This window comes from Mytilus californianus, unplaced genomic scaffold (assembly GCF_021869535.1).
Source record: "Mytilus californianus isolate M0D057914Y unplaced genomic scaffold, xbMytCali1.0.p SCAF_10, whole genome shotgun sequence".
Lineage (NCBI taxonomy): Eukaryota > Metazoa > Mollusca > Bivalvia > Mytilida > Mytilidae > Mytilus > Mytilus californianus.
Window position 1 is genome coordinate 53,255,875 of NW_026262582.1, and position 13,085 is coordinate 53,268,959.

General features: G+C 31.3%; 1 protein-coding gene across 1 annotated transcript in view; it reads right to left on the minus strand.

The window, feature by feature from the left end:
• Nucleotides 1–13,085, minus strand: part of LOC127718794 (zinc metalloproteinase-disintegrin-like NaMP) — a 48,918-nt gene that overhangs the window by 6,501 nt on the left and 29,332 nt on the right. Inside the window, exons 9-15 of the mRNA XM_052224855.1 lie at nucleotides 8,956–9,005; nucleotides 8,114–8,237; nucleotides 5,612–5,779; nucleotides 3,793–3,940; nucleotides 1,226–1,342; nucleotides 995–1,046; nucleotides 38–169 (exon numbers count right to left, since the gene is read on the minus strand). Of these exons, the coding sequence (XP_052080815.1) occupies nucleotides 38–169; nucleotides 995–1,046; nucleotides 1,226–1,342; nucleotides 3,793–3,940; nucleotides 5,612–5,779; nucleotides 8,114–8,237; nucleotides 8,956–9,005 (791 nt within the window). The remainder of the gene's footprint in view (nucleotides 1–37; nucleotides 170–994; nucleotides 1,047–1,225; nucleotides 1,343–3,792; nucleotides 3,941–5,611; nucleotides 5,780–8,113; nucleotides 8,238–8,955; nucleotides 9,006–13,085) is intronic.

Consider the following 13,085-nt stretch of genomic DNA (forward strand, 5'->3'; position numbering starts at 1 on the left):
TTAAGGATAAATGAAACGTAAATTTTATAAATCTGACCTGTAATTCCTGTATAATACTTCTGACATATTCCACAGCAGTATATTGGATTATAATACTGATCATAACAGAAATGTGGATTAGGAATGATTTCGCCAGCACAAAATGGAGCATCTCCTAGTACACAGGAAGCTGTCAATTGATAAAAAATAACATTTAAATCTACATAAATATGATTATATGTTTCGCGTAATTTGTTCGTATTGGTGTCTATAGGTTTTCTCTCCAGACGGCTGGAGAAGGACCAACAAATGTTTCTGTTCATGTTTTTTAGTATTAAATAGCTACTATATTTGCTGCCTGAACTTTTCGCTGGAGAAAGACCATAGGCCTAGATCAGCTGCAGGTGAAAATTCCAATAGGAATATCAAAGCCATATTTGTATTATTTTACCTCTACAAATCCTTGCCCTTATCGAATAAATAAATAATACCAATAAAACATCGGGTGACGTGATTGACATCTAAATAAAAATTGCCACCGTCAGTTACATTTTGAACAACGCTGGAGATGATATCAAAATGAACATTTGTATTGGTGTTCCTTGCTAGGACTTTAAATGAAATGAAATTTACATGTATCTGTTCATTTTTCAATCGAAAAACGGTTGTTTTTTATAACGTTTTGACCTCATCAAATCGATATGGTTGCCTTTTGATAGTGTCTTGTAGTTCTTAATTTTTTAATTTTCCTATTTGAATGGAAATAATTTTATCATTAAAGTTGTCAACACTTACACCTCGCTCACGCTTAGTACAGATATATTTACAAATAGAATTCTTACCCATGTTAAAATTATCATGGATAATGACATGAAAGAACTATTTCTTATATAGCTGCATAATATGATTGGAACAGATTCTATAACCTTTCGCCCCTTTTTAAAGGTAAACGTTAAAAATCAAGAGAAAAGCAAAATAAACTTTAAAAAAAGTTGTACTTGAATAACTAACTTACAGTTCGCTGATTGTGCTCGGACATCTTCACAACATTTGCCAGCAATACACCACTGAAATATAATATAAGTGGTTTTTTTTCTAATTTGGTTAAGTTGAACCAAGATTCAACCTGATTGAATATCTAACTTATATCAGTAATGTTAATTGGTGTGCCTCATTTTAAACATTGACCATTTCGAATGAGAAAAAAAGTAGGGACGGAACTTATTAATTGGTAAATAAATGTTACCTTTCCGTCACCACATAAAGTTCCCTCCCAAGGTATATGTATGCTACAAAAGTTTGTGTCTGGTACTTTACAATACATGTATTTACAAACTGTTGTAGGATCTTGATAGTGCTGGTTCTGAAAAAAAAAGTATAATTATTTGCAATTACATGTGTACCATAAAAAATGATGATATGAACTTCCTGTAAAACTTCATGTAAATAAATGATTAGTATTAAGATATTAAACAAAAGATGTGGAACAGGATCTTCTAACCCTTCCGGAGCACTTGAGATTACCCCCAGTTTTTTGTGGGGTTCATGTTGCTCAGTCTGTAGTTTTCTATGTTGTGTTTTGTGTCTGTTTGAATTTTTCTTTTTAGCCATGGCGTTGTGTGTTTATTTTCGACTTATGAGTTTTAATGTCCCTTTGGTATCTGTCGCCTTTCTTTCATTTATCCTTATACTGAATACTCATTGACTATAAACCTGTCTATGCAATAAGTTGAAAGCTAAAATAAGTTATTATCATATTTATACATACATTTGTTCCTGTTATTATGTTCGATATAGTTTAAGTACACAGTTTATTAACATCCAATGAATTAAGACAACAGTAGTTTACCGATGTTCAAATCTTAAAAATCGATTAGGAAGACAAATCAAACAAAAACTGAGTAAATCGCATTAACTCCAGGATGAGCGATACTAGGTGCGTCTATATGGTAAGCGTCCTGCTATGCATTCTCAATAAGTATATGAATTAAAGAACTTTGCAAGATATTTTTTTCTAAAAAGATTTTGTACAAATTCTACATCTTAATAGTATAAACCAGTCGGCAAGTAAGAGTGCACAATTAGTACCAATTCGAATACCGACTGTCTGTTCAAATATCGATTTGTCAAACTCAATAAATATCAAGCATTTTGATAATATCGTCTCCGGGTTTTTTTTTATTTTTGGATTCCGTGCAATTCTTTAAAAAGTAAGATTTTTCGTGACCTAAAACAAAAAATTCGTATCTACGATTCAAATTTGTGTAGAAAAAAGTAAAATAACTCCAAGGAAAATTCAAAACAGAAAGTTCTTTATAAAATGGCAAAATCAAAAGCTCAAACACATCAAACGAATGGAAAACAACTGTCGTATTCCTGACTTAGTATTGACATTTTCTTCATGTAGAAAATGGTGGATTAAACGTGGTTTTTTAGCTAAATATACCTCTCACTTGTATCACATAATTCCATTACATTGACAACGATGAGCGAGCAAAACAAACAGACATTATTATAAGTAAACATGTCAAAATAATGGGGTACAGCAGTCAACATTGTGTTATAGTCTTAATCACTATAAAAACAAATAACTATTTCAACAAAGAAAAAGAAATTGACATATAGACACTCTATAAACAAAGTACATAAGCGAAAATAAAAGACAAGATTATAAGATTACCATTTTACAATAACACAATGACTGGATGTATAAATACCGAGCCACGCCAAAAGTATATTACCAAAAATGGACTTAATAGTAAAGGTTAAATATATACAAAGACAAATAAAAAGAACACTATAACACGTGATTAAGATGAAAATCCGCTGGCTTTTTTTGTAGAAAAAGAAAGGCTCATTTACATATTTGACACATGATACATGTACATGGGGATAGTTTTGTTAAGAATTATACTACAATAATGTTAGTGTGTCCATCGTATAATATCACCAATGCACATTAAACTGCAAACATAATATGAAAATTTGGCAGAAGATACAAATTGTAACCGGTAATTTCAATCAAATAAAAAGCAAAAGATTTACGAAGCACGTTTACCAAGTCAGGGAATATGATAGTTGTTTTTGGTGTGATTTTGTCAGGTTAATGGACTTCCACCTTTTTAAATACATTTTCAAGGTGTTTGGTATTTTTATTAAGATTTTTTTTATTAAGATTTCTTAAATACCAAATTTCACACAGGCAGTAGATCTGATGGTAATCTAACAATCTAGTGTAAGGTATTTGGATTGTAACAACAGGATAGTTTACCATTAGTCCTTATGTTTTTCTACAGTTAAGTAGTAAGTTTAAAAAAAATTGCAAAATTTACATTTGTAAGGGGCCTTAATAAAGTACTATTAATAAGCTGAAGGACGCCTCCGGGTGCGGGAGTTTCTCGCTGCATTGAAGACCCATTGGTGGCCTTCGGCTGTTGTCTGCTCTATGGTCGGGTCGTTGTCTCTTTGACACATTCCCCATTTCCATTCTCAATTTTACTAAAATTGTTAGCTCAAATGTATTGCATAGATTTGAGGCATTTATATGTTCTTTTTAAGGCATTTTGGTTTTTAGTGTAGATTTTTTAAGTTCTCTTTTTATTTCATTCAAGTAGTCTAGACTTAAGTGAGAAAAAGTTTTACATAAACTCCTTATTGAAGGCTATATTGATAAGAAGATATCAAATTGATTGAATTGGTGATTTTTTTCTCAATAAAACCTTCCATCCTTTAGTATATTTATGATTTGTGAAAGGGTTATGCTTTATTATCTTAAGCAGAGAAATTAAAGGCTTAAAAAAAAGTCTTACGTACCCTACAAAGATATGAATCTTTATGATTTCTATTTTGCATACATTGTTCGTCGTGATTATATATCTGTCCTTGTAACGTATTATTGTACTTGTCAAGTGCTGAAGGATCATGGTTTGCTGACAATGATGCCATGCAGTTGAAATTATTCCTGAAAATCAAAATAAAATTCATAATCATTTCCTTTAAAGTTTCTTTACTCCTTTGGAATCTTATATTTAGTATTTGATTTAGCATCCGGCAACCAAATGTCTGAAATAATTTCAGTTTAGTTTTTAGCAATAATATGACGTTGACTCTTGACGTACTGATCTCAAAATCTATACAGATCTCCATTTATTCCACTGATAGCAAAATCATAATTTGATTGGTTGAGAACATCACAAAATTTCATATTCACCTCTGAGTATCATATTCCCCTCTGAACATCGGGACAACCTCGTGTGACGCTATACGCGTTGAAAGTGCTTAATATTTTGCACGTTTTCAAATAGCGATGGTATATTAAATATCGTGTTCTAAATAATTTCAGACGTAAAAGCGAAACAGAAAAAAAACATGTCACAGAATTGATAAATAACTTATGATCGGTTCTGAGTATGCCTTATATAGTTATAAAAGCACACGGATATGAACAATTATCTTCTATGAATATCATTGGTTACAATGGAACGCGTGGAGACCGTTTATATTTCACATGGGGTTAGAAGGCGTGGTTTATTTAAATACACAGTTAGCAGTGGTGTTATGTTCCTTTATCAGAACAACACGGCGTTGAGGAAAAATCTGAAACGTGTCACCCGGACAAAAGATGAAGAAATTGATGATGATGTGAAATAAATGCAGAAAACACATTAAAAGCTAACAAGTTGTTACTGTTGGCAATGGAAGAAGGTTCTTAATATTGAAGAATAGATCACTATGATAGGCCACTAATCTAAAAACCACATGTTAAGATAGCCGGTAAAATAAATTCGTTACACAGTGTGCTAGTGACCTAATACGATATATATGAGTTCAGTAAATTACATATGGGGTTCGAGCTTCGCTCTCACCTCATATGGAATTCATTGACCCCATATATATCGTATTAGGTCACTAGCAATCTGTGTAACAAATATTATATGTAAATTACTATTTTATGTTCAGGAAGTAAAAAATGGCAGTGGAATATAACATTTTCTTTAGCTAAAGGGGATAAGAATATTTGTCCTCCCTCGAAAAGTCATACTTCACTCCGGCGATGCTTTCGGGAAATCCGAATTTTCTTTGGTGAACAAATAATCATATCTTTATAACACAAGGAAAATAAAAATATAATGTTTGATCATGGGAAGGAAAGATTGAGTCAGGTTGAAATTCAATTAAAAAATTTTGAGTGAGCGTCTAGAAATAATATTACTATCTGATTGACTGACGGATTAACAGACTGTCCGACTGACAAGACTTACGGATAGGAAAAAGTAAATATCCCCCAATTTCGTAGCGTTTGGTATAATTCTGGTATTCCAATATTGATCAAGTTTTATATACATCTGAGAAAAGTCAACTATAAACCGAACTACGTTTTGTCGATGTTCATATCGACTCCCTGTATGGTACGTTTTGTCGGTGTTCATATCGACTCCCTGTATGGTGCGTTTTGTGTTTTGTAATAGGAAAGTTTTTACAACAAAAACGTAACCAAAAGCAGCTCTACTATGACAGTATAACTACACCTATTAAGACACTATGATGCATTAACTACTTGTATTCAATTTTAACACAGACGAAAAAGAAAATATGAAATTAAAATACACAAATATAAGTCGAAAAAACTTACTGGTTGAGTTCATCTATATACTCTTTAAAGTAGTCAATGGAGCAGTTTGAAAAAATATAGTGATTTGTTGCTTTCTCGTCTCTTCTTGCAAAAGCACTCGGTGCCATAACGTATCTGTCATCGGCAGAGCAGTTATTCTTACTCGAAATATCATGGGAAGCTCCTAAACTGAAACGAAATTATTAGAATCTTAATACATATGTTAAGCTTCTATTTCCTTTTTTTAATATATTTACAAGAAAATAATCTCTTAAAATTCCCAAAACTAAAAGCTAATATTACTCCGGTGTGTGTATATTTTTCTTTTTTAATTTCGCCGATCCTGATATTACCTATGTTGTATATTTGTATGTTTTATTTGAATTAAGTACTAGTACAGAACATAAACACCAAACTGTTAATTGTTTGCGTTTAAATAAAGAAACTTGTATTTTATTGTATTGCGACCGAATATTTATTTTTATAAACATTAAATTCATTACTTATCATATTTGTTATCAAAATTATCAAATTTACACAAACAAAATATTCCTAATGTTTAACAACATGCTTGTATATCTCTAGATGGTATAACTGGTTTGACAGTATGTATATGTATCTCTGTATAAATGGTATTAGTGGTTTGACAACTTGTCTATTTATCTCTATATAAAAGGTATTAGTGGTTTGACATCATGTCAGTTTATCTCTGTATAAATGTATCTCATTTGTTTGACAGCATATCTTTTATTGATTTCAGGGCTTCAGTGCCCTAGTGGACTTAGTAGTTCAACTATTCTGTCACTAGCCTGTCAACAATGAGCTTGTGAGCTCGACCCACGCACGTGGCAGGTGCGCTCAACTCCAATCTTAATTGACAAGGATTGTCAGTTTTCCTGCCGAAGGTCGGTGGTTCTCTCCTGGCACTTCGGCTTCCTTCACCATAAAACTGACCGCACGCAAAATCTAATAGTGCTGCATTTGGCGTTCAACATCAATCCATCTATCAATCAATTAATCAATATTATTTATTTCTATATAAATGGCATTTGTGGTTTTACAACATGCATATATATCTTTATATAAGTGGTATCAATGGTTTGACATCATTTCTATTAATAATCTCTATGTAAATTGTATAACAGAATGTATATTTATTCCTATATAAATGGTATCAGTGGTTTGGCAGCACATCTATTTATCTCTATATAAATGGTATCAGTGTTTTGACAACATGTCTTTTTATCTCTATATAAATGGTATGAGTGGTTTGACCGTCATATTTATATATCTCTATATAAATGGTATGAGAGGTTTGACAGCATGTCCATTATTTATCTCTATATGAGTGGTATCAATGATTTCACAACATGTCTATTTATCTGTATATAAATGGTATCAATAGTTTGACAGAATGTCTATTTATTTCTATAAGTGGTTTGACATCACATCTATGTATCTCTACGTAATAGGTATCAGTGGTTTGACAGTATGTCTAGTTATCGCTATATTAGAGGTATCGGTGGTTTGACAGTATGTATATGTACTTCTATATAATGTCTATTTATCTCTGTATAATGTCTATGTATCTCTATATAATGTCTATGTATCTCCTTATAAATTGTATCAGTGTTTTAACAACATGCCTATATATCTCTATATAAATGCTTTGTCCGATAGCAGTATCGCAAACGTATACCCAACATCTCTTTTCATTCATGAATACCTCAAGATAAAGATATTTTGAAAGGAGAAAGTATAGTTTGGAATAAAATTGACCCTTAAATCAAGTGTATTTCAAAGAATCCTTACTTTGTAAAATCAAATGAAAGTTGAATTTAAGTTATATATAACAGGTTTGGTCTAAAATATACCCTTTTCATGCGTCGATAAAATGTTAGGCTAGTTCAGTAAAAAAGCGGGTTTGGAACTGTTGACATGCAAATTATCACTGTAAATGAACACAACTAGGCTACCGAGGCCCCCTGTGTAGTTGGAAAAGTTATAAACTCTAGGATGCACTAGATATATAAAGTTAAATGTACTTTATATTTCAGAAAGATAAAATCCTTTTGGGGAATTTGATAGGCATTTATATTCCCCGTTCCTGCAGTAGGTGTTAGCAAACTAAAGGTAATTTTTTTTTGAAATGTCCAAACTCGGGTAACAACTGTATTGTATTGTATTGTTTGATATGAACAATAGAAAACACAACAAAAGGTGATTTAAACAGTGTAACTGAGGGGACAGTATCACTTATTATTCAGGTGTATTTATTTTACCATCATCTGCAATGATGAAAAATTCTAGTAAACCCCAAGGGATGACAGCTTTGAACCATAAAAAGACATGTCATAAAAGTCAGATTGGTAGAAATTACAAACCAGTTACTTTTCTTAATTGCCGTATTCAACTGACACAAAACTTCATTTTGTAGATGGGAAATGAAAAGAGCATTACAACTTACTTGTTTTGCATATTTGTTATATATCATTCTGAGTGCCAAATAAAATTATGACTTACTTATGACCAAGTTCATGTGCTGCTACAAGACCTACAATTGCTTTGCCTTTATCTTCAACAATGGAATTCTCATAGTAAGCATTGTATCGTACTTTAAAGCAAATTGCTTTGACCCATGCTAAACCTGTAATTAATAATTAATAATAAAGATTCTTCAAATTTACGATATAATTTTGTATACAACATGATTCTATATAAAAACATAGCGGAAATAGACACCTGCTAAGTATAATGATAAACCAAACTACAGTAAAATGGACGGGTTTATGTCTTTAACTGACTCTCAATATCTATGACTAAAATCTTCAGTGTGTTTTAACGAACGGTATCATTAAATTTATCCTTACATGTTTAAAACTATTACTGCTTAGTTTTTCTTATTGATGAAATATATTATACTTTCACCTCATACATTTATGGGTCTTATTGTTATCAGTAAATCTTGAAATCAGATACTTTATGTTTACACATGTAATCTTTCTGAAGTGTTAATTTGGTTTGTATGTTTTCGTCTTTTTTTGTTTTTTGTTGTGTTCTTTCGCAACAGATGATTTCTCATTACCCCTTTTTTTTTATCAAATTAGATCATCGTCTAACTTTTGGAATTTTTGACATCAATGCTCTTCAACTTTGTTCTTAATTAGGCATTTTAACATTTTTTATTCGAGCGTCACAGATGAGTCTTTGAAGACGACACGTGCGTCTGGCGTACACCATTATAAGTCTCGTATCTTTGATAAATTGGTAGCCTTGGTCGGGTTGTTGTCTCTTTGACACGTTCCCCGTTTCCATTCTCAATTCTATTGTTCATCCTTTTCTACTGAGCTGTACAACTTACATACCTAGAAGGCTTAAAGATGGTCCAGATGATGTATTTCTAAACAAATCATACCTTTGATAAAAATTTAAATAATATTTAAGTCAATTATGCAATGGTATTTCTTTTAAATTATATCATGTTGAATAAGAGTGGATGTTATATGACCAGAAACAATCATCTGCTATTCTGTAAATAAAATATTCTCCATAGTCTTAGAACATGAAAAAAGCGGTTTTTTTCAACATAATTACTATACATGTACTATATATGAAAATAAAGTGTGTGGTGAACCATTTGGATCGGAAAATACCACCATATGTTTCAAGAGTAGGGAGAGAAATACAAATCATGTGAATACACAGAACCCCGATCTAATCCTTCTTTTGCTAAACGAGTTCATTATTCCCTGTTTTATATCTACTAAAAGCATTCTATTTCACCATAATTTCCATTTTAGTATGCGAATATCTGCATCAAAAATAATTATGGTCAACATTAAAATTCCGCTGATTGGTTGATCCAAATGGTTCACCACACACTTTATTTTCATATATAGTACATGTATAGTAATTATGTTGAAAAAATTACTTTTCGGAACTCATTGAATGATGCTTTAATGAAGTTCTTCCACAATAGTTTTTGTTAAGTGATGGTGCAGAGTAAGTCTTCCGCCAATTGAACCCAATTAATTATAATCCCTTTTTGCAGAAATATAACTATTGTAAAGAGAAATAAGAATGCGGACTGAAACAATATTTTGGTCAAAATCATTTTCATTCGGATTTACTATTTTTTATGGAATGGTATTATGAACATATTTGTTGGAATTGATGAATATAACACACCGTTCGATTTAAAATAAAGTATCTGGTATGTCATTCAAGAGTTTTAGGCCTTTGACTGTCAGATAAATTAAGGTATTTGTTCAATGTCATGTACTAGCTATAATATGCTCGGATAAAATTACTCCAAACTTATCACTGTTGTGACGATTGGTGAATGTACGCAAAAATGAACTTTAGATTTTGGAAAGTTTCTGGTTGTCATTCCAGAGTTATGGGCCTATTAACAGCCATAATTGGCATAATACTAGAAGGGCATCTTCATGCATGTCTTTCTACAGAGCTATATTTAATTTGCCTCTGATTAATTTCCATCTAGTAATGTCTAGATATCCCATTTAATGTTTACAACAATTTCAAGATGCACGATAAGCCAAAAGTTTATTTAAAACTTAACATTGAATTTAATGACCAAAACTCCCAATCAGAAAATCTTTTTTTCCCTTCTGCTTGGTCAAAATATTTATTTCTTAAAAAGAAAGGCGAAAGATACCAAAGAGACATTCAAACTCATCAGTCAAAAACAAACAAAAACAAAAAAAAGAAAAAAAGTCCAAAAGACATTAGAGAAAAACCCTAACACCTTCTCAGAGTTTAACATTTGTTCCCCACACTGGGTATTTAGACCGTTGAATTGCCAATATTTCTCTACCTCACAGCATAATTAACAGACTAGTCAGATGGTCGTTTTAAAGACATTAACTACAACTGTGTTTATATAAATGCAATGTATACATATTAGTGCATTTGTGAACTAAAGTAAAAACAAACAAAATCGAAAAAAGAAAAAAATTATAGACATTGAAACATTTCATAGTATCCAATGTTTGTTACCCAGTGTTTAATGTTAAAAGGTTAAAGTCAGTTGATGTGTCATTTGTAAATTATTCAAATTATCATGATTATGGCTAGTGTTACAAAGTACATCACTGAATTGAGCTTTCTGTGTTAGTGTAGTTCTAAAGTCCTTTGCATTAAACTCAGTTTATTGCTATGCATATACATTATGTATGAAATTCAGATTTGAAAACCCATATCTACATGTACATGATATGAACTGTAAGATAAGATGATTGAAATATTTTGTATAATTTATGAACTTCTTTAACAATTGTCAGCAAATGGTAATAATGAAGCATAAAATTAACTATTAAGGGAGATTATAGATCGTATTTGCATTAAAACCTAACATTCTCTGTCTGCCGGACAGCCAAATAAAGTAAAGCATAATTAAATACACAAAAAATGCTTATTGCAATACATGTATGATCTCAGGTATTTTTGACAAACATTTTTAACCATCTGTATTGCCTACTGAAGAGTCCCAAGTACAAATGGTTATTCATTTATAAATCATTATTATGTAAAGGTACAAAACTCACAAGGCCTAACTGACTTCTAAAATTGGATAACATTGTTTAACTTTTTTGTTATATCTAAATTTGTGGTACTTACAGCACTGCTCTATTTTTATTTTATAATTTAAAAACTGCATGCTCCTATTTTCAACAACAACACTTTCCTTCAATGTTCATTATTTATATCTTTCCCAACAAAACGAAAATATTTAAACAAAATTGATTCTGCATTTCTTTTTCCCATTTCAAATTCAGTCAAATACTTTAGTCATGATATCAAATTCTTATGTTTCATACTTCTTTTTTTCTCGTGAAGTCAATGATCATGAAAAAATAAGTTGAATTTACCATTTTATTAGAATTAATGTTATATTATTTGAAAAAAAAATATTTTGTTTAATTTTCAACCAGGACTAGGGAGGTCTAGGCAGAAAACATTTCCAGACATACATTAAAAATATAGTTTCGACACCTATTAGCTCACCTAGGGTGAGCCCCAAAGGGTCATGTGAGGTATTGCCATAATACTTTTGATAAATCGTCTGAAAACTTTTCACATTGTTATCTTCTGCAAAACCTTTCCTGCAAACTAAAACCAAAATTAGCAGGAATTTTCATATTTGTAGGTACTTCACAAAATACTTTTTTGGCGTGGATCTGAAATTAGTAATAGTTGCAAAGTGTCAAAATGTATTCTGCTTACATGAAATTGCAAATATCTTGGAATTTCTTTGCATATTTATCTAAATTATTGTAAAAATGATCAATAGATAGCCATAAAGTAATTATGAGTTGTTGTTGCCAATCAAAATACAAGGTGATCACCACCACTGAACACACAATTTAATGTATTAGCTTTCTCAAAGTTCAGCATTACTTTATTTAAGGAAAGGGTTTATGTGGGTGAAAATATACAAGAGACGCATCAGCATACATAATATATCCCAGATACAGCACATGGGCCTTGAAAAATAGTTTTATTCCCAGCTATTTCTTCGGATAGAGAGCATTTAATCCTGAGCTGATCTGTTATATGATGACACGGTAGCTTACTCTAGAGAAGTTTTTCGGCAGAAAAAAAGAAAGCTAATCTTACACCATTTTATGTCTGTAAATGGCAGTATAGAAATTTCATAAGCAAATCCAAAATTTCAGCAAGTTGTCATATCTTTCAGACAAATATTATAGGATGGTCACTTACAAAAAGAGCAAGTTGTTTAAAAACAAACTTCGAACCCTGCACAACGCCAATTTTGAGCTTTTGCTTTTTATCTGAAAAGGCAAGATGAACTTCACCGTTGATCACAGTTTAATATAGAATCCTATGTGAATGAAAAAAGGCAACAGTAGTATACCGCTGTTCAACAGTCACAAATTAACAAAGAAATAGCACAAAAACCATCGGGAGGGGCACAGCCAATACATAAACTCGGTGATGATACACTATCAAACATACTAACACAAATTTAACAATTACTATCCACACTGATCTCTGTCCACACTTGTTGTCTAGTATAAAATCTTATTGCTTTAAAAAAATTCAGAACATGGTGCATTTTAAATGAAATAAAGAAAATTGAATGTTAGTAAGGTTATTTTTGGGCTGGTTCAAATCTAAAATCCATCAGTATTATAAATAAAATCAAAAACATCCTTCCGATTTTCACAGAGGCAATTTTATCATTATATTCTTGAATTTGTCTTAATATTTGCGTTTTTGATTATAACTTCTTTAATTTAAGGAAAACTATAAAAAAAAAAAACAGTAAAAATAGCCTTATTTTGAGATTTTGGCATTACAATTTCAGTATGATTGATTGATTGTTGCTTGCTTAACGTCCAGTGCGTTTTCAGAACGAGAACAAATGAACAACTAACGCAATAAGCACGTTCCCAAAGGTAGGTCTACCTGTGCGTATTCAGAACGAGAACAAATGAACAACTAACGCAAT